The sequence below is a fragment of the Sciurus vulgaris genome (assembly GCF_902686455.1).
Source record: "Sciurus vulgaris genome assembly, chromosome: 18".
NCBI classification, from domain to species: domain Eukaryota; kingdom Metazoa; phylum Chordata; class Mammalia; order Rodentia; family Sciuridae; genus Sciurus; species Sciurus vulgaris.
In genome coordinates, this window is record NC_136479.1 from 15,553,105 (window position 1) to 15,578,289 (window position 25,185).

A 25,185-nucleotide genomic window follows, 5' to 3' on the forward strand; every position below is an offset into this window, starting at 1 on the left:
ATCAAAAACAAATAACCCACCCACCAAAATGGGTCTGAGACTTACCTCAAATCATCTTCCTTGTAGGGTTTTGGGTAACCTTACTCTGGTCCTCCTCATGTTTTAGCTGCCAACTTGATGCTTTGGTTTTAGCTAAAGAGCTTGTAGCCACTGTTGGAAAGAAGTCCTAATAAAATGGGAAAGCAGCCTTTACCACCAGCTTGGTGGTAGCAGCATTGATTCTAGGGAGAGTGGTTGGTCCAGAATTCCAGGTGACCTGCACCAAAGCTAACTGTGGAGCAACAATCTATATTCTAGAATAAAAGCTGGTGATGCAGTGGAAACTGACAGAGGGTGCACCCATGAATGTACAACGACTGCCCAAGAGAGATGGCTACTGAAGTTCAGACATCTTACCACAGTTGAGGCTGTGGAGTTAGCATAATTTGGGGTGACATATAAATGATTACTCTTCTATGATTAGTTTACAAAGAACTTTTATTAGGGATGGTTGTTAAGAGTTTTATATACATTTAGGAAATGATTATATCATTTCCCTACTTTAACTCATTGATGTGATGCATTATGTGAACAAAGATTCTATTATCCTAACTCATTCTTGGGGTTTTTTATTGGAGTTCTAATGTTTTTTAGCTGAAATTCTCACCATGTAATCTGCAGGTATTTGGTTAGGAGCTTCATACTTAGTGATCCTCAGGTAACAGCTCTGGTGTCAGCCAGTTTGGATTTGAATCCTGGCTTGTGCATACTAGATAACCTGTGGACAAGAGAGGTAACCGCTCTGATCCTGATTACTCAACTGTAAAATTAGGTAATACCAGTGATGTTACAATCAACCTCCCAGAGTTCTGGTGAGATAAAAGAGATCATTTTGTCAAGTGTTTAGCAGGCAGGTATTTAAAAGGAATTATTCATTAGTATATGAATAAGTATTATTAAATATTATTGAGGTTTTAATTTTTATTATTAAAATAATGAAACTACTAATGTAATAATGACTCAACAGAAAGAATGCCAATAAACTCACTAGGAACTAGTAACATAGGGACCACTCTCCAGGAAGCCAGGATCAATTCTTTTCCCTGCACTCTCCTGGGAACTTGTCATGGGACAAATGTGAGGGGTTTGTAGGATCCTGTGCCTAAGCCTCTGGAAATTCCCTGCTTAAACCCCAACGGACTCTGGGGAGCAGGTGGTCTCTTGCACCTCCCCAGATTTTTGGCACCATCACATTGAAGATGAGGGTGGCACAGCGATGTTCCCAGGGTGAGTCAGGTATAGTGACTGCCAGTGGTACACACCTACAGTACAAAATATGGGACCTATTCAGTACTCAGGATGCTCAAACATTAAATATTTTTAATGCCATGTTTAAAAAATAAACATTAATGCAAAAAACCACGATGAAGAAAATAACATTTTAAGTAAAGAGAGGATTACTGAGTTTCTCTTTTACTTTAGGGTCATATCTCCTTATTTACTTTTTTAACTTTAAAATAATTAAAATATCAAAGTATCTCGATTGCTGGTTGGTGTCCCTTTAAATGTTGCTACCAAGGCAAACGTCTCATTCTCTTTACTCCAATCTGTGTTCTTTAGAGGCAGCGCACTGTGGGGTGCCCTGGAAGGAGCAAGGAGTGAAATTACTTGGAAAGCCTGACAACAGTGGGCTTGGGCTCCTGTGTGCACTCAAAGGAAAATAGAGGCAGCGCCGGCTCGCTCTGCAGGCCCCGCCCCTGCAGGTGTCCCGCCCCTCCGCTCGCGTCCGCGCCTTTGATTGGTGCGCGAGGCCAAGACCACGCCCCTGACGCGGGCGGCTGCGCGGCGAGCGGTTGGGGAGGGCGTTGGAGGAGGCTCCGCGGCGGGTCGACGTGCGCCCCTCAGCGGTGGAGGCGGAGACGGTTGCGAGGTCTGAGGTGGTGAGTGTGTGGCGCTGCGGGCCCTTCCTGCTCCTGGCGGAGAGAGTCGCCCTGCTCTGCCGCTACTATGCGAAGTCGCCGCCGCGGGGGGCGGGAATGTGCCACCTGGACGCAGACAAAATAGGGACTTAGATACTTTGTGTTGAATTTAAACTTTTTAATTTTTTTGTCAGCCTAAGTTTGAGTGACAGACTCTAAGGACTACTGAGTAGCAGCAGCAAGGAACGTAGGCATAAGCAAAGGGAAGCTTTTAAAGGCAAAAGTAAGAAGTATGCAGTTATTCGTTTTGAAATGGAGAAGGCTGGTCTCAAGGGTTTAGCACGGGAGTTAGCTTTAGTTCATTAGTGGATACAGTGACAAGCTGTCCCTGTGACTTCTATAGCGAGCTGCAGCTTGGGAAGCCCATGGCAAAACATTTTTGTTACAGATTTATATGCTTAAGAGTCCTTAAGGGATCCTTGGTAATATTTTTTGTCACAGACCTCGTGTGCGTGATGCACCTCTCTTCTCCACCTCCTGGCACTGTTTTGTTTGGGTTTGACACAAGTGACTCCGTGTCGATATGCACAACTTTTTGCAGATTGTAGTTTAGTAGTTAGATGGATTTGGACCTTGTAGTCAGCTTTGGTTCTAATCCGACTTGAGGCAAATGACTTGACCTCTGTGTCTGATCTATGATAAAAATAACATTTTCTCCATCTCATGGAGATTTTCATTTAAGAAATTGAAGTTAAATTCAAATAACAGAAATTTAACCATTTTACCCTTTTGAAGTGTACAATACAGTGACTCTTACTATATTCACATGTTGTGCAACTATCACTGCTTTCTAATTCTAGAGCATTTTCATCACTCCCAAAGTAAACCCTCTTTATTGCTCCTCCCTGCTGCCCCTGGCAACTGCTGTTCTGCTTTTTGTGTCTATAAATGTGCGAATTGTGGGCTGTTCCATAAAAAGAATCATGTGCTCTTGTCTTTTTTCATTTAGTACCTAATCAAGATTCCTGCCTGTTGTACTATGTACCAGTACCTCATACTTTATAAGGTCAAATAATATTCCATGGAATGGAAATATCACACTTTGTATATTTGTTTGCAGTTGATGTTCTTTGGGGTTGTTTATACCTTTTGGATATTATGAGTAATGCTGCTATGAACATTTATATACATTTTTTGTTAGGACATATGTTTTCTACTCTTGACTATAAACTGGGAGTAGAATTGGAGAGTCAAATGGTAATTCTGTGTGGTAAGCTTATGAGGAACTGCCAAACTGTTTTCCATATGGGCTACACCATTATACATTCCCCCCATCAATGTGTGAGGGTTCCTGTTTTTCATGTTGTTGTCAATACTTGTTATTTTCTATTTTGCTTTTATTACAGTCATCCTAGCGGAGTGTGAGGTGGCATCACATTTTGGTTTTAAGTTTGATTTTTTTTTTTTTTTTTTTTTAGTAACAAGGTTGAACATCCTTTCATGTGCTTATTGATCATTTTTAATTTCTTTGGAGAAACGTTTATTTACACGCTTGCCCATTATTTAATTGGGTTGTTTTCTTGTTGCATTGTGTTATATATTCAGAATATGAAACCCTTATCAAATATATGTTGCCAATGCAAATATTTTATTATTTGCATTACCTTTTCCTTTTCTTGGTAGTGTCTTTGATGCTCAAGTTTTTTCACTAATTTTTGTAAAGCCCATTTTATCTATGTTTTCGTTTAATATTATATCTAACAGTGTGTTGCTAAATCCTGATCATAAAGATTTACTTTTTTTTTTTTTTTAATTCTAAGAGTTTGTTGTTTCTGCTCTTATATTTGGGCCAATAATCCATTTTGAGTTAATTTTTATATATGATATGAGGTAAGAGCCCAACTTTTTTCTTTTGTATGTGACTAGTTGGTTGTTCAAGGACCATTTTTTCAAAAGATTGTTCTTTTGTCAATTAATGAGCATGTCACTGTAGGAGTTCCCAGAAAGGGGGACCTTGACTCAGGTCCTTGGTATACATGATGGAAAAGAATTTCAACACACACTAGGCTGACACAGATTTTTTTAGTAAAGAAGATACATACATATTCAAGGGAGAATATGGGCCATATTCAGAGGGACAGAAAGAAGCCCCTTGGTCTGAATTGTTAATATTTGTAGAGAGACAGTTGCTAGGGTCTGGATTAGAGGTAGAGTTAGGACAGAGTTCCACAATTTTGTGCTAATTTTCCCTGATCTTGAGAATCAGAAGAGAAGTATCTACAGGTCATTGGAATGTAAGAAACATCCACCAGTGTTTGAAATGCAAAACAAATAACCCAACCTGTGTCAATGTTACATGTCCTTGCTCACAAAAAGTAACATGATACCAAGGCAATAATCAAGTTCAATGGCATGTGGATACTTCTCTTCTGATTCTCAGTGTATCTTTCTTGTTCTTTATCCCCAAATTCCTGATGTTACCACAGTCCTAAGGCCAGAGGCCTGACTTTGGGGATCCAACAAATTAAGTCTGGCCGCTTGCGCACAAAACCCAACAGAAAAGGTAATGCTGAAAATTATGGAAGGAACTTTAATCATTATAGCTACACTGTAGAGACAAATCAACCTGCTTCCTTGGCTCTATCTTTGAGTTGCTGACAGTGACTTTGAGGTTTCATAGAATGGGGAATGAGGACAAGGGTTGTAGGAGGGAGGGGCTACATAGCTGGGGGTTTTTCACAGCTGCCAAAGCAGGTGATCTTGATCAGTTTTGGTCATAATTATCTCAGGATTGGTCAGGTAGACCTTGTCCTAATAAAGTTGCTGTGGCATGAGGGTTGAGTTTGATTATCACGAGTTGTTTATCACACCAGATCTTGTTCCTGGAATCCAAGGTGACTTGGAGCAAAGGAGATGGATGCAAAAATGGATGCAGAGATTCCAAGTTTTTAATTATTTTTGCTGTCCATCAGACATTTACAGGCAAAAGTGAAAAGTCTAAGTCCTTGTTACACTATTTTAACAAGGTTTGTTCATTTAATGTATAGATTTATTTCTAGACTCTCAATTCTATTCCATTAATAATTTGAGTCTTTTCTTGGACAGTCTAGATAAGATATGTATCACTTTTTTTGATCACCTTAAGGGACCATTTGGTTTCCTTGGTTCTGTTTTCTCTGCTTTATTCTGCTTATGGCCTTCTGCTAGCTTTTGTTTTAGTTTGCTCTTATTTTTTCTAGTTCCTTAAGGTGGAAGGCTAGATTATTGATTTGAGTTTACAGCTAACTTGCTTCCATTGCATCCCATAGACTTTAGTATGTTGTGCTTTTGTTTTCATTCATCTCAAAGAATTTTTTAATTTCCCCTCGATTTCTTCTTTAATCCATTGATTGCTTAAGATTCCGTTGTTTAATTTACAGATATTTGTGAATTTTCCAGATGTTCTTCTAGTACTGATTCCTAAGTTTGTTCTACTGTGGTCATAGGAGATACTATGTGTTATTTCAATATTTTTTAATTTATTGAAGTTGTTTTGTGTCCTAAATAATGCTTTGTCATGGAGACTATTCCATGTGCACTTGAGAAAAAAAATGTGTATATTGTTATTGTGGAGTATTTTATATATGTCTGTTAGATTGGGTGGTTTATAGTTGCTGTGGTTTGAATGTGGTGGGTCTTCTCCTGAACATGTGTTGAAATTTCATTGCCATTCTAGCAGTGTTTGGAGGTGGGCTTTTAAGAGGTGATTAGATTATTAGGAGGGATTAATGCCTTTCTCCAGGGAATGGCTTAATTCTTACTGGAGTAGGATAGTTGACACAGAGCAGGTTGTTATAAAGTCCTTTGTTCCTTTCTCAAGTGCACATGCCTGCTTGCCCTTTGATTTTCTATCATGTTATGATGCAGCACGAGGCCATTGCAGGATCAAACCACCAGATCTTGGACTTCTAGAACCTGAGCTAAATAAATACATTTTCCTTATAAATTACCCTGTCTTGAGTATTCTGTTACATACAACAGAAACACTAATATAGTAGTGTTGTCTTTGTTGATCTTCTTTCTAGTGTTCTGTTCATTATTGAAAGTGGGCTATTGTTATATTCAACTATAATTTTTACACTGTTTCTCCCTTATTTTTATCAATTTTTGTTTCATAAGTTTTGGGGGCTCTGTTGTTAGGAACATGTATGTTAATAATTATTATGTCTTCCTGATGGATTGGTCTTTTTGTCAGTATATAATGTCCTTTGTGTCCTTTAACAATTTTTATCTTAAAGTTTATTTTTTCTAATATTGGTATAGCCATGTTACATTTTGGTTACTATTTTCATGAGATGTTTATTTTCTGCCCTTCAACTTTTAGTTTGTGTCTTTGAATCTATATTGAGTCTTTTATAGATAGCATAAAATTAGATTCATTCTCTCAATCTCTACCCTTTAGTTAGAATTACTGATAGGAAAATACTTCCACCATTTGCTGTTTTTTTAAAATGTCTTATGATGTTTTGTTACTCAGTTTCTCCATCATCATTTCTTTTCTGTAAGGTAGGTATTTTCTAGTTTACCATTTTGTTTCTTATGCAGCATATTTATAGTGCTATTCTTAGTAGATTCCCTATGAACTACAACTAATATCTTAATTGATAATATTCTAGTTTGGATTAATATTGACTTAATTTCTTTTTTAAAAATATTTTTAGCTATAGATGGACACAATATTTTTATTTAATTTTTTTTTAATGTGGTGCTGAGGATCAAACCCAGTGCCTCACAAAAGCTAGGCAAACACTGCCACTGAGCCACAGCCACAGCCCTCAACTTAATTTCTATAGTATACAAAAATATTGGCTCCTATCTACCTCTGTTCCACCTCTGTTATTATTTTAACAAATTGCACATTATTTGCCAAATCAGCATGGATTTATATGTTTTATGCAATTGTTTTTTAAATAATATAGGAAAATGGATTATACACTATTGATACTGACTTTTCTATGTACACATGTAAGCTTGCAGTGTTATTTCTTCATGTATACTTGATTTACTGCCTAGTGCTATTTCTTTGCACTTTATCCATTGTGATTTTGTATAAAATTTTAGTTGTTTTACCAGGGATAATCTTAATTTGCGGCAGTCTATTTAGAATCAATATTTTATCATTTAGATTACAATACAGAAATTTTATCAACATATAAGTTTTCTTACTCGTCTCTGTTTATGTTGCAGCTTATTCATATACTACTATCTTTATTTTTTGAAGGCTTCATCAGAGGGTATTAAATATATTGTTTTCAACTAACAAAATATCCTCAAAAACTCAGGAAAAGAAGAAGAAAACTGCTTTATTTATCCAGATGTTTAACACTTCTGTTGCTCTTTCTTCATCCCCAATGTTCCAAGTCTCCTTATGGTATCATTTCCCTTTCTCTGAAGAACTTCCTCAATTAATTCTTTCAGATCAGACCTCCTGGCTGGGATGTCTTTTAATTTCCCTTCATCTGTGATTATCTTCTTTTCAAACCTTCGTTTCTGAAGGATTTCTTTGTTGAATATCCAATTCTGGGTTAACAATATTTTTCTGGCATTTAAAAACATGTTTATCATTTTCTTCTGACCTCTCTGGTTTCTGATGTCAATTTTCCTATTTTTAAAACTCGTTTCCTTAAAGTTAATGTTTTATTCTCTTCTGACTTCTCTCTTTTTTTTCTTCCCCAAAGTTTTTGTCTTTAGTTTTTAGTTTATGATGTATCTGGACATGCAATTCTTTGCATTTATCTTTATTTAGGGTTTGCTTAACTTCTTGTGTCTTTTGGTGTGAGAAGGTTTCAGCCATTATTTATTCAAATATTTTTTAGTTTCATACTTTTTTCCCTCTTCTGGAATTCTAAGGACTTGAATATTAGAATTTTTGTTATTAACTCACTTATTTTTCTCCTTTCTCCCATTTTGTTTATATTATATAATTCCTATTAGCTCTGTCTTCCAGTTCATGGATTATTTCCTGTCATCTGCATTCTATTATTGAGTCAATCCAATGAATTTTTAAAAAATCAGTTTTAAATTTTTCATTTGAATTTTCTTTATATTTTGTCTCTCTTTAACAATGCTTTCTATTTAAATTTTATTTCAGTACTGTATGTGATTGTTCTCTTGAGCATTTTAATAGTAAATTCTTTAAAGCATTTTTCCAGATAATGCCAGCATCTGTAACATGACATCATTGGCATCTATTAATTGTCTTTTTATTCCAGCTGAAATTTTTGTAGGTCTCTTATGTGCTGAATATTTTGGATCATATTCTAGAATATTTATTTAGAAAATAAAATACAGGATACCCAGTAAAATTTGAAATTCAGGTAAAACATGAAGAGTGTTGTAGTATAAATATGTCCAAAGCAAGAAAAGATTTATATTTTTACCTAAAATCAAATTTAACTGGCTATCTTATATTTTACCATGTCCCTACTTTATTAGGTTTAAGCCACAAATTCCAATCTACCTTTGTGGGCTGTGGTTTTAGTGTATAATTATGCTTGTATAACTATATCAGAAAGGATTCTACTGTCATGTAGAACTAAAAAGAACTAATAAAAAAAGGAAAACATTTGCTATGTAATTAGGATAAGATCCACTTATGCTCAGGTCCAGGCTGAGTTCCTGCTCTTTTTTCTCCAGGACTTTCAGGTTCTCTGAAGCACTTTTCTTTTTGTTCTTCTGGCCAGAAATTACCCACTTCCTTGCTCATCTGCCTTTATAAATTCATAAATATTTCAATTCTGATGTTCTTTCTTGCTGCATTCTCTGGTTACTCTTTCTGATTCACTCATTTAAAGGATGTAAGATTTTTTAAAATCCTAGTTCAATAGTGAAAATATTTTGAAGTTCAGTTTTGTTTTGATTGCCCCAATGAGGCTGTTAAAAGTGGTAAATAGGAGAATGTTCTCTAGTCCCATTCATTTACCAGCAAAGGCCATAATTTCACTTTTCTCTATGGCCGAGTAAAATTCCATTATGCATATATACCATGTTTTCTTTATCTATTTGTCTGTTGGTGGGTGCCTGGGTGGGTTCATAACTAGGTGAAATGAGGGGAAAAAATGGGGACATACACGAAAATAGAGGGGAGATCAGTGGCCTAGAGGAAGGGTATTGACAGGGAGGAAGAAGGGATGGGAAAAGGAATGGAATGTAATTGGCCAAATTATGCTATGTACATATATGACTATACCACAGTGAATTCTACCGTGATGTTTATCTATAAAGCACTGTTTAAAAAAATAAATGAAAAACTAGTACAGTAGAGGAAGGGAAGGGGCGAAGGGGGAGGGAAGGTGCAAATAGTAGGGATTGAAATGGAGCAAATTATATTCCATGTATACACGAATATGTCACCGAAAATGAATTCTACTACTACGTATAACTGTATGTACTAATAAAAACATTGCGGAAAAGAAGTGAATAGAAAGAAAAGTCTGACAGGCTACAGAATGGATGAACTTGGAAATCATTTTATACCAAGTGAAATAAGCTAGTCACCAAAGGACAAATGCTGTATAATTCCACTTGTATGGTACCTAGTCAAATTGAGAGACGGAAATTAGAAAAGCGATTTCCAGGAACTAAGGGGAAGGAGAAATGGCTACCTGTTGTTTACTGGGTACAGCATTTTTGTTTAGGAATGTGAAAAAGTTAGGAATGGTGATGGTAGTTATATAACAGTGTGAATGCAATTGAAGCCACTAAACTGTACACTTAAAAATGGTGATAAGGCAAATTCTATGTATGTATATTTTATCACGGTTACAAAAAAAAGTGGTGTACAGCCCTTCAGCGCTCCCCTACATAGGAGTAAATTATCCCAAGGGAAGAACCTTATGAGGTAAGAGCTGTAATTTACTGATTTACAGAAGATAAACTGCGATAGTTTAATTATTTTGCTCTAAATTATATAGCTTGTTGAAGAGTTAGGATTTGAATTTAGTCATCCTAAATTTGGATCCTGGGTTTTTTTTCTTTTTGGGTGCTGGGGATTGAACTCAGAGTCACTTGACCACTGAGCCACATCCCCAGCCCTTTTTTGTATTTTATTTAGACCCAGGGTCTCGCTGAGTTGCTTAGGACCTTGCTTTGTGCTGAGGCTGGCTTTGTACTCTTGATCCTCCTGCCTCAGCTTCCCAAGTCACTGAGATTACAGGTGTGTGCCACCAAGCCTGGCACTGGGTTCTTAATTACTGTGCCACACTGTTCACACTGTGAGGAAAGATCATGACTATTTTGAATTGACTTAATGTTTAGCACAGAACATTGCACAGAGTAGGCATTAACTAAATAGCAGGTATTCAGTATTGTAATTTGTGAAGCTTTCAGAACCTATCCAAAAAATAATTGACGCTCTACATTTATATTTTACATCTTTATGAAAATGGAGCTGGACCTTCCTGCTTTTTGTGTCTCTATTGCTTAATATTTGTATACATATTAGAAGACTATTATATGTGAATTTAATGATAATATAAAATATATAAGGAGAAAATATGTATTTAAGGTTTTTTTTGTAGTTGTTTTTCAAGAACGATAAAATAAAACTAGAACAACAAAGTAATTATTTGATGAAATTTAATATTTTGGCAGGTAACCTTAATTATTTTAGATTTTTACTTCTTAAGAATTGAGCTTCCATTCTTCGTGGTAAAATGGATTCACTGTGGTTCAAGCAGTTTTCAGTCCTTCTCTGGAAAAATTTCCACTTAAAGGTAAGTGAAGGTCTCTGTGAAAAATGGATATAAAGGTTAGTGAAACCAAATGGGAAATTTCTTAACAGTTCCTTCTCTTCATTTTTATCTGTTTTTTTCTTATACTCCAAGGCTGGGGGTAACCCTTTTAAATCTGAAGAATTCCCATAGGGTGAATCAATAGAATGAATAGTGAAATATAGAAAAGACAATCCAGGAAACCATTCTTATTATAGAACAAAGCAGGATAATTTAGGTTTGTATACCCTAGAGTAAACACACACACACACACACACACACACACAGGTCAATTAACATTCTCCTTTTGTTTCTTTTACAGATGCGGGAGATGACTACTTTGATTATGGAAGTCTTGTTAATATTTCTGTTCTTTTCATGGACTTTGACTGTTCGAAATTATACTAAGAAGAGGCTTATAAATGCTACCACTTTTGATTCTCTTCCCCTGAAGCTTCCTGATTTCCTCGTTAATACTAACTTGACATATGAATTGGTTTATGTGCCTTCTGAAAGTGATATAGCAAAACGTATTACTGAGATGGTGAAAAATGATTTAAAATTCGATTTTAAAGGTTAGAAATTGTAATGCCTACAAGGTTTTCTGCAGGATGTATTATTGTTTTATAAGAGTGAAAATTCAGTGACTTTCATGATTTACACCTAAATATAACAATGTGGTTTTTGTCAAATAATATCAAATGTATTCTTAATGTAATCATTGTTGAAACATAATATTTAAACTTAGATGACTGAGTTTCTTTCTAGTTCTCTAATTCTAAACATTGTTCATCAGTGATTATACTTCTTAACCCTGGTAAATACTGGATCTTGTACCATGGGCACACAAATTCTTTTTTTTTTAAATATTTTATTTGTTCTAATTAGTTGTACATAACAGTAGAATATATTTATACATTTTAATAGATCCTATATAAATGGGGTTAATCTCTCATTTTTCTGATTGTACTTATTGCAGGATCATATGGGTCATGCAGTCATACATGCACATGAGGTGATAATGTCTATTTCACTCTACTATCCTTCCTTCTCCTATCCCCTTCCCCTCCCTTCACTCCCCTCTACCTCATATAAAGTAACTCTGTTCTTCCCTATCCCCCTGGCCCTTATTGTGAATTAACTTCTGGGTATTAGAGAAAACATTTGGCCTTTGGTTTTTTGGGTTTGGCTTATTTCACTTAGCATGATATTCTCTAATTCCATCTATGTACCAGCAAAGGGCACACAAAGTCATAATCAGGTACATTTTCCTGGGTACCTGAACTTTTCTCAAGGTCATTATTTTTAAACATTTCATAAAAATATTACTTAAGCATGATATATAATACATTTGGAAAGATTGAAACAGTGTAGAATTGTCTAAAAAAGAAATGCTTATCTCTTTACCCTTCATCTTCTCTCACGTCCAATTTCTCTTCTGCAGTTAAAAATACTCTCAGAATTGGGTTAACCTCCCTCCAGTCTTGTCACATGCTTTCCATGAGTGTGTGTTTTTACTGTGTCATATACATTTAAAATTATGATTATATTCAGATAATAGATAGTAGAAGATAGTGGAATAGGAGATCCTCTGCTTATATCTATGCATAGCAATGATTATGCAGCCATCCATGGGAAAAAGTGCCTTTGTGGGGGCTTCAGGATCCAAGTAGGATATCATGAAATCCCAGTGAAACCTAAGACCTAGGAGAGCCATTTTGAGTGAACAGTGCCCAGGTGGAAGACTTGACAACTGTGTCTCTGCCTTCAAATCTATGAATGACCTTATCCCCCAGTGGACTTGATTACATCCTTATTTGGTCTTGATCTTGCACCCACCCAGGGACTTGAATTAGTGCTTACTTGTGCCTCCAGTGATAGACCTTTTGACCTTAGCTCTGGCTATGGACCAGAAATGACTGAGAGACTCAGCTCAGCCCCTCTCAGCAGTGATCAGAGATCAGTTTTCTGGCAGCATAGGAACTTGGGGAGAAAACATTTTTGAGTTCCTAGGGCAGGCTTACTAATCTTGGTACCTTCCCTACAGTGATCAGCGATCAGTCCTGCCAGTGGCACAGGGACCCCAAGGGAGCCACATTTTTCTGAGTGCCTTTGGTAGACTTGTTGATAATGGTCCTATTTTTGACTCTGAAGCAGCCTTGAGACTTTGTTCCAGTTATTCACAGCTGCACACTGAGAGTGGTCTTGCTCACATATAGACCCAGGGAAAGATACAGTTGTCCCAGAAGATCTGCCAACAGTGTTTAAAAGCAGACCCTGAAATGGCTCCTAGACTCAGATGCAGTCCATCTCAGCAGCAGACTGAGATCAGTCCTGCTAGTGGCAAAGGGATACACAGAGGGATACATGGCCATCTGTGTTCCCTGGAAAGACCTAACCTCAATCCTGGCTTTGGAACCTGAAGCAGCCCTGCAACTTGTTTCTGCTCCTCTCAATAGAGACCAAGTAAGTATTACTTATCCAAGGAGTCCTTCTGGGACCTGGAGGAAACTACACCCACCTGTGTACCTAGTAACAGGCCTGTTATCTGTACCCTAAAGCAGACCTAATCCTAGTATTAGAATTATTTACCAAGAAAGATAGTCCATGCCTGTTAGAGCTCTTGGTAAAAGACCTGCCAGCTGTGGACTCCAGTGCATGTCTAGAAGTAACCCCATGCTCAGATCCAACCTCAATCCCCATGATCCTGGAGATAGTCCCATCAATCTGGGAGCCTAACAGAAGAAGGACATAACCTGATGAGACCAGTCTGTAAAGCCTGGAAGAGGTACTGGCTTCTTCAGAAGTACAGACACTAGTGCAAGGCTGCAAGGATAATGAAGAATGAAGAAGACAGAGCACCACCAAAGGAAACTAGTAAAGCAACTGACCCGAATAAATGGAAATCTATGAATTGCATTAGAAGACTCAAATTAGCCACTTTAAGGAAGCTCAGTAAGAAGCGAAACAACACAGACAACTAAATAAAATTAGGAAAGGAATGCAGGAACAAAATGAGAAGTTTAATAAAGAAATAGAAACCATAAAGAAGAACCTAATAAAACATTTTCATTTGAAGAAAACAATGACATATCTGAAAAATTCAATAGAAAACTTCAATAGCAGACTCAAGCATGCAAAAAAGAATTAGTGAACTTCACTAAGGCATTTTACTTAGCCAATTAGAGAAACAGAAAGGAAAAAGGATGAAAAAGATGAATAAAGCATAAGGGTCCTATAGGACGCAATTGAGTGTATGAATATAAAAATCATGTACCAAGAGGAAGAGAAGTGGGGACATACTGTCTGACAACTTCCAGAATCTTGGGAGGAATGTGGACATCCAGATTCTTAAAGCTCAAAAGTCAACTCAAAGAAGAATTCTTTGAGGCATGTTATAATCAATTTGTCAAAGACAAAGACATAATCTTAAAAGCCGCAAGAGATAAGAGATTCATCAGATGCAAGGGACTCCCATAAGACTATCAGCAGACTTCTCAGAAGAAACTTGGCAAGCCAGGATATTCAAAGTGCTGAAACAACAGCAAGCTAACAATCATCTTCCAACGAAGTTTTCCTTCTCAAATGATTAGATACGAAATCACCTAGCTCTGAGAGCTGATGGAACCTGGAATTTTTAAGTGCCCAATGACCAGAGAGAACGAAGAAACAATTTTAAATGGGTTCTTGAACAATTTCCATGACTAAGACTCTTGGCTCAGCATAGAGCAACTAGCCCCAAATTTCTATCCACCAATTTCTCTCTGGAAGGAGCTTGTACCCTGCTGCTCATAGGTTGGACTTCTTATTAAACCTGCGTCTGGGAGCTGATGGGACAGGGAATTAGTAATCCTCTGAAAGTCTGAACAACTATGAGGGCACTTGCTATACCTTCTCTTCCTACTTCATTCCAGTGAAAAAAACAAGTCTCTATCTTCTCCACAAAGAAATTTGTCCCGCTATTGAGCACCATGACTTTTATAATTCCCCTTATAGGAACTGCCTCATAAATCACCTGTCTCTGGGGAGTGAGTCCCTGAGGACCATGGAACATAAAGAGATTGTGAGTGTGTGAGTACTTCCTAATTGCTGTCTCCCTTGTTTAATGCAGAGCACGCAGGCAAAATAGTCCAGCTAGCTCTCAGTTTCTTTCTGGAAGAAGTTTAAAAGCACTGCTAACATCCTGGATTTCCCAGCTGCTGCGTATGGGTTGGGTTACCAATTGCTCTGTATCTGGGAGATGATGGAGCAGGCAAGTAGTAGTACTAAAGGAGCTCCAAAAGGAATGAGGCCACTTCCCACTATCTTGGTTCAACATAAAAATCAAGGGCTAAGGTCTGAATTTTGTGTCTCACAAAATCCATACATTTAGACCCTAATCCCAAGGTGGTGGTATCAATAGATGGATTTTGGGGAGGGGATTGTATCATGGGGAATCATGGGGACTTCATAAATAAGATTAGTGTTATTATTAGAGCTAGTTTGCCACTTCCATCATTTGACAATATAGAAAGAAGGTACTATGAATTAGGAAATAGGCCCTGAAGCACCTTGATCTTGAACTTCTTCCTCCAGAACGGTGAAAAATAAATTCCTACTCTTTAGAAGCTATTTAGTATTTTATTTTGTGATAGCAGCCTGAATAAATGAAGACACAAGGTATTTAATTTCTCCCTGGAAGAAGCTTGACTTGACTATTTGGTGCCCTGACTTTAATAGCTGTTATAAGAAGGACTGGCTCAGTAAATCACCTTGTTCTGGGAGCTAACAGCTCTCGGCAATTATGAGTCTCTTTATATCACAAAAACAAGAAGTGGTTTTAACAGGTGTGGGAATACTTCCAGTTGCAACCCCCCACCCCAATTATGACATGATATAGGAGGAAGTGGGGTAAAAGAAATGAGTTCTTGTACACAAAGGAGATTAAGTTGGTATCAGCTTAAAATAGACTATTTTAACTAAAATATTTTATGTAAACTTGTTGGTAATCATAAAGAAAATACATATAGAGTTTACTGGAAAAAAGATAAAGGAATCAAATCCTTTAAATGCAAAAAAGTCAAAAGCAGAACCCAATTTGTAAAACAAAAAGGAAATTAGAAAAAGAGAGAAAAGATTTGCAAGACAAATAGAAAACAGTTAACAGGAGGCCAATAATAAATCCTTCCCTGACAATCATCATTTTACATGTAAATGGACTAAACTCCCCAATAAAAAAGAGAGTGGCTGAATGGACAAGAAAGCAAGCTCCAACTGTGTGGTTGTCTATAAGAAACTCAATTTAGATTAGGGAAACATTAGGCTGAAAGTAAATGGATGAAAAAAGATATCACACGTAAATAAGGTAATTGAAACAAAGGAGGAATGAGTATACTTAGACAAGTAGATTTTATGTAAAAATCTGTCTCAAAAGACAGTTATTTTTTATTGGAAAAAGGGTCAGGAAGATATACCAATTGTAAACACACCCAGCATCAGAGCACCTAGATATGGAAAACAGATGTTGACAAATATGAAAGGAGAAATTGACAATGTAATATAGTAGGAGACTTGTAGCAAGAGAGCTCACTTTCAATAATATAGTCTGTCCAGAATGAGAATTAAACAGCTGACTTGAACTATAGATCAAATGGACCTAATAGACTTACACCAAACTTTTTACCCAATAAAGAATACACATTTCCCCCCAAGGACACATGAAACATTTTCCAGGATATATCATATATTAGGTCACAGAACAAGTCTTGACATGATTATGATTATGGCCACAATGTGACAAAATAGAAATCAATAGCCATGGGCTGGAATTTAACTGAGTGGTAGAATGCTTGCCTGGCATGTATAAGGCCCTGGGTTCAATCCCCAGCACTGCATGGGGGGAAAAGGAATGAATAGCAAGAAAATGGGAAAATTCACAAACACATGGAAATTAACAGTCTTGAACAACAACTGGGTCAATGAGGAAATCAAAAGGGCATATATATGAATAAAAATGAAAACTTACCAAAACCTGTGGCATGCAGCAAAAGCAATACTAGGAAGAAAACTTATAGCAATAAAATGCCTGTACTAAAAAGAGAGATCTAAATCTAACTTTCCACTTCAAAAAGCTTGATAAAGAAGAAACATGCACTGGAGAAGATAGTCTTTTAAATAAGTGGTGCTGGTAAAACTGGGTATTCATATCAGAAGAATGAAACTAGATCCCTAGAGCTCACCCTGCATAAAAGTCAGCTCAAAGTGGATCAAAGATCTAGGAATTAAACCAGAAAAGCTGCACCTGCTAGAAAAAACCTAGGTTCAACACTCCAACATATAGGTGCACACAGTGTCTTCTTTATTAAGACTACTAAAGTTAAGAAATAAAACCAAAAATCAATAAGTGGGAAGGCATCAAATTAAAAAGCTTCTGCAAAGCAAAGGGAATGAGCATGAAACGAGAACCCATAGAGTGGGAGAAAGTCTTTGCCAGCTACTCTTCTGACAGAGAATTAATATCCAGAATATATGAATAATTAATTTCCAGAACTCAAAAAACTTAACACCATCCCCCAAAATAAAACAAAACAAAACAATAACAGACAAAGCCCCCAAACAACCCATGGCAAATGAACTAAACAGACATTTCTCAAAAGAAGAAATATAGATGGCCAAAAACATATGAAAAAATGTCCAACATCCCTAGCAATCAGGAAATTGCAGCTCAAAACTACAGCGATTTCATCTCTAGTAGAATGACAATTATCAAGAATACAAATAGCAATATATTCTGTTGCAGATATGAGGTAAAAGGCTACTAACACATTGATTGTGGGACTGCAAATTAGTACAACCACTTTGAAAATAAGTATAGAGATTTCTCAAAAGACTAGGAATGGAACCACCATATTATCTAGCTATATCACTCCTGGTATTTATCCAAAAGAACTAAAATTGGCACTTGAACAATACATGTGTATCAGTATTTATAGCCGTGAAATTCACAATAGTCACGTTATGGAACCAGACTAGGTATCTGTCAACAAATGAATGGATAAAGAAAATGTGGTATATATGAATAATGGAGTTTTATTCAGCAGAAAGAAAAAATCATGTCATTTGCAGGAAAATGAATGGCACTTGAGAGCATTATGTTAAGCGAACTAAGCCACACTCAAGGTCAAGGGTTGCATGTTTTCTTTCATATGTGGAAGCTAAAGAGGAAAAAAGGAAAAGAAAGGTGTGTGTGTGTGCCAGTGCTGGTGGGGATCTCATGAAAATCAAACCCAAATCAGTAGAGAAAAGGGACCAGGGCGTGGGAGGAGGGGAGAGAAAGGGGGACATGCTAGTGAGTGATACTGGTCAGATTATATTGTTATATGGTGTACGTGTATGGATATATAACAATGAATCCCACCATTATGTACAACTATGATGCACGGATTTAAAAGAATTTTTAAAACAATACATCTGTTTTTACAAAACAGGTCTTACACTGCTGAAAACTGTTACTTGTAAGAGTTGAGAACAGAGTAGAAGCACAGTAGAAACTGCCTCTTCATTTGTGGAATTTGAATAGCTCCTGACCTTCCCTCCTTCCTGCATCTTTCTTTCCTTCCTTCCCTCCTTCCCTCCCCTCCCCCCCAACTTTTCTTTCCTTTTTTTGTTTCTATTATTAGCTATGTATTATGGTAACCTTCATCTACTATTTTAATTTTGGGGAAGCAAAGAGAGTTTATCTTAACTTAGCCTCCCATATGCTTGAAACCGGAAGATGCTTGCCTTTGCATCAGGTTATAAATACGGAGTGACCAATTCACTGGATTCTAGTACTTGGCAGATAGAGAAGACAGTATCCATCACTTATCTTTTAGATAAAGGTCATATGGTTTTGTTTATATGGAAAAGGAAAAAAAAAATGAATGACTGATTTTCATTTAATCAGTACAAATTTTGACACAACTTTACAAAATTCTAGCCATTTGATGCATGTGCTGTGGAATCACTTTGCTTTACTCTGATTAAAATCTACATATCCTTATTGGTCAGTTTGGTCTCTTGTTTTACTATAAGGCGCCTATGCAAGCATTGTTTATTTTCCTATTGAATTGACTATTTTTTCTTACCCTCTTTTGGAGTTGTTTACTTATTTATTTGTTGATTATGGGTATTGCATATCAACTGTAGGCCTTTCTTTTTTATTTAGAGGTAGCTTTTGAAGAATAGTGGTTCTTAAGTTTAATAAAATCTAATGTACATCAATCCTTTTCTTTATATTTATTGTTCTTTGTTTTATTTAAAAAAGTTCCCTGTTCCACAGTCATGAAAATATTCTTCATTATCTTGTGGGGGGCTTTTTTTTTGTTTTGGTCTTTATATGCATATTTATGGTCTATTACAAATTTATTTATTTATTTTATATATTTATATATTTCTTATTTTGGTTTTGTATCAAATATCCATTAAGTGATCTGATACCTCAATGTTTAAGTAACAGTGTTTTGAAATTAACAGTACCATCAGAATTTTGGTATTAATAGACATTTTATATTTATGTGGATAATTTAGATTTTTCTCTCTACAGTTCAAGGCTTTCCTTCAGAAAAATCTTTTGAAAATTACATTAGGAGTGGAAATAATTCTAATCCTGTGCTGGCTGCTATCATATTTGATCATAACTTCGAAAGCAGTGATGAAAACTTGCCACTTAAGGTGAGAAAGTTTGTCTAAAGATCTGATAATTATACTTTTAGATTTTAGAGACTATGGGGGAAACTATAACCTGCCTAGGATTTTAACTACCAATATTTATAACAGCACCCATTCGAGTCTAGTTCCAACTTTTTAAAAATACTTGTGCTTTTAAGCATTGCATTATACTGGTGAGAAAAAACTCTCTGCTACTGTAGGGTCTTGTATCAATGGAACATGGAATGATAGGAACTTTAACTAGTCAGGATATTAACTTTGAATTTCCTTTGGGTGTCTGTATCACTCCCACAACAGAGAAGTTCTCAGCACTGTTGGATATGTTTTCCTATGGCTTTTCCTGTCTTTTCTCCTTCTTTAAGTCCAATAAATGTGAACATTTCTTCATTCATTTATGTACTACAAGTATTACAGGCTTTTTCTTTCTTCCTTTCTTTTTAAAATCTGACTGGGTTATTTCAAAAGACCTGTCTTCAAGTTCAAAAATTCTTCTGTTTGATCTGTCTGGTTTATTGTTAAACTTCTCAATGGTAATTTTTTTACTCAGAATTTTTCAGGTCCAGTGTTTTTGTTTAATTCTGTTTTTAATATGTCTTTGTTGAATTTTGCATTCTGAAAATAAATTGTTTTCCTGATTTCTTTGAATCATCTGTTCTCATTCTCTTGTATTAGTTCCTTGATATCATTATTTTGATTTTTTTTTTTAGGCGTTTCATAGATTTTATTTTCTTTGCAGTCTGCTGTATAATTATTGTGTTCCTTTGGAGATGTCATATTACCTTTTTTGTTTATCTAAGTTGATATTTGTACATGTGGTGGGACAGTCGCTCATACTGATTTTAAAGACCGACTTGCATAAGGGAAGTCTTTCCTGGAGATAGGGTGTAGGATGTTGGTTGCACAGAGCGACTGTTTTCAGGTGGGCCCAGCAGTGTCATTCCTTCCATTCAGTTTCTTCAGCTGTAATAAATGCTGGCGGGGCTTGTGAGTGCCTCAACTACGTAGGCTACGGAGGTCTGTCACATCACTAGCTGTGACTCACGGGGGGGTGGGTTGTCATAGTATTTTCCCCAGAAGCTCCTGAAACTGGCCTCAGGTCTTAGGATAGCTGTAGGGTTCTCCCACGGCACAAACTTCAGATGTCTGTGGCAATAGGGACCTTCTCTTTACCTTTTCTCTGCTACAGAAATCCCTCCTGGGGAGTTGAGAGGGAAGATACAAGGTCTCAGTGCTCCACAGTGTCTTCATCAGATCTCTCAGTTGAATACGAATTGTTTATTCTTTGCTTTAGTCATTTTTTGTGGGTAGAAGTACATCAGAAGTCTTGCTCTTGTCACTCTTGTCATTCATTTTCTTTAATGCATTTTTTTTTTTTAACTTGGTTCTGTGTACCATAGATGATTCTGGATTATTCTCAAATTTTTGGGTTTTCAACCAAGTGCTCTTGTGTGTATGGAGCAGTGAAGCCTGGGACCTCCCTTTCTAACATCTCTCTGATAACACCCAAACTAGACTTTTTGTTGTTCATTTGCTAGGCAGACCAATTGTGGGTCTAGAACAGTATTTACAATGATTACCAAGCCCCCTAACTGTTGTCTTTGAAACTCAGAAACAAAATGTCATGAAGGTGAAAGGACAGATGAAAGTTGAGGTCATTTAGATTTTTGACTGTAAACATTATGTGTGACTTGCTGCTTGTCCCATGTCACGGTGATAGTGTTGTTCTCTTCATTTAGAATTCAAAATTGTTAATTCTGTCCTCAAAACACAATTTAAAAATTTATGTTTTATTTTCCTTCATCAATCATATTTGCTTTACAGTATTCATTGTTTTAAAATGTTGTTCTTTATGGTTCACTTTAGGTAAAATATCATCTGCGTTTTAGAAAGTTCCATGAATCTTCTTCAGGTACAACATCTGAGGGTGAAAAAAAGACTAATTGGAATACACTTTTGCTCTTTCCAAGTGTACCTCCTCAAGATCGCAGGAATATCCTGGAAGAAGATGGGGGAGATCCTGGTAAGCAGATCCTTAAGCATACTTATATTGTTAATTTTATTGCATGAAGGCAGGCGCAACAAATGTGACTAAATTTTTTAAATGTGAAAAAGTTGTTCATTCATTGTGGCAGTAATTTTTTTTAGTTTAATTTATATTGTAAACACAAACGTAGGTAAAGCCTTATACTTATGAAAAATGTCTACGTTGCTTTAAATTGTGTCCTGAACATTTTAGAACCATACATTTGTATAGTTTTAGTTGTTAAATTTCGGATCTGTGACCTAATAGATACATTTTCACACACCAACATGTCCTATATATTTATGTTGATGATTTTTATTAATTACACGATGGTAATTTTAATTTTTCTAAATTGTATAAATTATCTTGAAGGAAAAAAAAAAAGTACCAGTAAGAACTTTGAGTTAATGCTCCTAATTTTCTTTAAGAAATGATTCAACAGAAGACAAAAACTATGTAATTTACCATTACCATTTAATTTGAAAATAATGAAAATCATCTGTAACAAGCACATGATTACAGTTTGACAGATTTCAATGTAGGTATTAGAATAATTACTACCCACTCTGATGAATATAGAGCTATCAATACAATTATGACTTTGGAAAATAAATATGAATATGTACAAAGATTTGGGTAGTTGTGAACTCAGAAAGGTGAAATTATGTAGTACTTTGTCATTTTATCAAAAACATTAAGAGTATTTTTCTAATCAAAATTTAAAAAGAAATCTGTCCTCTTATAATTAATGTACTGCATCCCAATGATATTCTGTGGGAACAATAGTAGGAGATGTCATGGTCTTGGTGGAATGAGACCAAACCCCACACCCCAAAAAAGGAAGAAAGAGAGAGCTGGTCTTATAAAGACACATATGCAACATGATTTTTGAAGAGAGATTTTACTTAAAGAAAACATAGTCCTCAAAATAAGAAAGAAGATAGACAAATTACAAATATTGAATGACCTTGTTTATGAATTTAATATTTAAATTTAGTGTGATGAGACACTCTCTTCTAAGTGGTACTATAATATGACCAGGAGTCAGTTACCCATTTCCCCTTAAATTCTGTTATTCAGGATCATTATCCTTCAGATAACCTAGAATGAAATAACCCAGAGTGTTTTGGAAGGTGACCCCTTAAGTCTCTCTCTGCACCAAGATTCTATAATGCCAGTTATTAGAACTAGAATCAATGTCTTAATCTGTTTTGTGTGGCTATAACAAAATACCTGAGCTTGGTTATGTTTATTTTCTCATTATTCTGGTCGTTGGAGGTCTAAACATCATGGCACCAGCATCCTGATGAGTCACTCCTTCCCCAAATGCATTGTAACATAGCAGAGAAGTGGAAAGGAAACAGCCATCTGCAGGAGGGGCATGTACATGACCAAAGATGCCACAGAGCAGGGAGGTGCCAGGCTTACTCTGATCCTAACAGCACACTACAGGAACTAATCCACTGGTGCTCATTCCACGAGACCAGTATTAATCCCATCCATCTGATGGCAATTATGACCCAATCACCTCCCACCAGGCCCCCACCTCTGAATATTTACATCACTTTAGTATCACCACACTGGGGACCAAGCTTTCAGCACATGAACCTTGGGAGATAAACTACATCCAAACCATAGCTGCCTGTTAGATCAGTTGAGAAAGGTGATAGGTGAGAAGATTATAACAGAATTAGTTTGATGAATTTTAAGGGTGAGGGCACATTTGTGTGTGTGTGGTAAGAATATTTAACATGATCTAAGTACATTCTACAGTATTGTTATGAATACACTATTATATAATAGATTTATAAGTTTCTCAAATTGTGTAGCTAAAACTCTATACTGATTAACAATGTCTTCCTATTTGTCCCTTTTCCCCATCTCCTGGTAACCACCATTCCATTCTTGGTTTCTAAGAATTTCACTATTTTTGATACCTCACATAAGTAAAATCATGAAGTATTTATATATCCATCAGTTAATTTTTGTTTAGTGTGATGTCCTCCAAGTTCGTACATGTTGTAGCATATGACAGGATTTCTTTCTTTTTCAAGTTCAAATAATATTAAATCGTATGCGTATACCACATTTTGCTTACCCATTCATTTATTGTTGGACAGTTAGGTTGCTTCCACTTCTTGGCTATTGTGAATAATGCTGCGACTTATACAGCTGTGAAAATAACTGAGAGATCCAATTTTCACTTCTTTTAAATATAAATCAATAAGTGAGATTGCAGAATCATTTTATTAAAGTAAATAATTCAAATAAACCAATTTCATTTTTAATTTTCTTGAGGGAAATTTGTTTTTCACATTTTCATACCATTTTCCTAGCATTGGTACTCAGAGGTTCCAGTTTTTCCATATCTTATCCTAACCAACACTTTTTCTGCTATGTTGTGGCCAATCATGGGTATCTTAATAGGAGTGAGCTAATGTCTCATTGTGGTTTTGATTTGCATTTCCCTGATGATTTATGATATCAAGGATCTTTTCCTATGTTTGTTGGTCACTTATATATTTTCTATAGAGAAATGTGTATTCACATCTGTTGCCTATTATTAAATAACTTATTTGTTTGGAGTGTTGAGTTATAGGAGTCTTCTGTCGTCTAGATATCAACCTTTTCAGATATATACTGAACAAATATTTTCTCTCATTTTATATGTTGCCTTTTTATTCTTTGATTATTTCTTTGCTGTTTCTGAGTTTTAAATAGTCTTATTGGTCAAGTTTTTAGTTGCTCTTGCTGTTAACGACTACAAAATCATCACCAAATCCTGCATTATAAAGCTTTTCCCGTCTGTTTTCTTCTAGGAGATTTTTGGTTTTAGGTCTTATATTTAAGTCTTTAATTCCTTTTCATCTAGTTTTGTATATGGTATAAAGTAAGGAGCCAATTACATTCTTCTGAATATCTAGTTTTTCCCAGTACCACTTATTAGTAAGAGACCATTTTTTCCCTGTTGTTTAATTTGGACCTTTGTGAAGATCGCTTGACCACAGATGAAATGGTTCACATCTCTAGTCTGTTCCATTGATCTGTCTTTATGCCAGTGGCATACTCTTTTGGCTATAATATCTGTGTAATATGTTTTGAAATCTAGAAATGTGACAGACATCTCTAGATTGGTTTTTTTTTTTTTCTCAAGTTTGCTTTTGTTATTCATGATTCTTTGGGATTCCGTTTAAATTTTAGAATGTTCTTTTCTTTTTTTGGAGTGGGGAGGTACTGCGGATTGAACTCAGGAGCACTTGACCGCTGAGCCATATCTCCAGCCCTGTTTTGTATTTTATTTAGAGACAGGGTCTCACTGAGTTGCTTAGTGCCTTGAACTTGCGATCCTCCTGCCTCGGGCTCCTGAGCTGCTGGCATTACCGGTGTGTGCCATGGCACCAGGCTTAGAATGTTACTTTCTATTTCTAGGAAACATACCACTGTGATTTTGATAGGGATTGCATTGAATCTATACGTTTCCTTGAGTAGTATGGACACTTAGAATTCAGTCCATGAACATGAGAGTCAACTGACTTGTATCTTTTAAAATTTATTTTGGCAACATTTTATATTTTTCAGTGTACTAGTTATTCATCTTCTTGGTTAAATTTATTCCAAAGTACTTTATTCTTTTTGCTGCCACTGTAAATGGATTTGTATCGTTATAGACTTTATATTTTAAAATAATAAAATAATAAATATATTTTAAAATAATAAGAACTTATTTCTCACAAGTTTGGAGGTTGGGAAGTCCAAGACCAAGGCACCCTCAGATTAGATCTCAGGTAAGGGCTTTCTTTCTCTGTGCTTCCACAATGACAACTTA

The 25,185-nt window shown here is 36.0% G+C and overlaps 2 protein-coding genes across 2 annotated transcripts in view; one reads left to right on the top strand and one right to left on the bottom strand.

The window, feature by feature from the left end:
• DNAH3 (dynein axonemal heavy chain 3) overlaps positions 1-25,185 on the bottom strand; it is a 463,090-nt gene that overhangs the window by 292,285 nt on the left and 145,620 nt on the right. The gene's annotated exons all lie outside the window — the stretch shown is intronic.
• Positions 1,827-25,185, top strand: part of LOC306649530 (phospholipid-transporting ATPase ABCA3-like) — a 119,975-nt gene continuing 96,616 nt past the window's right edge. The window contains exons 1-5 of the mRNA XM_079120538.1: positions 1,827-1,919; positions 10,530-10,651; positions 10,971-11,223; positions 19,212-19,339; positions 21,200-21,356. Of these exons, the coding sequence (XP_078976664.1) occupies positions 10,592-10,651; positions 10,971-11,223; positions 19,212-19,339; positions 21,200-21,356 (598 nt within the window). The 5' untranslated portion in view covers positions 1,827-1,919; positions 10,530-10,591. The remainder of the gene's footprint in view (positions 1,920-10,529; positions 10,652-10,970; positions 11,224-19,211; positions 19,340-21,199; positions 21,357-25,185) is intronic.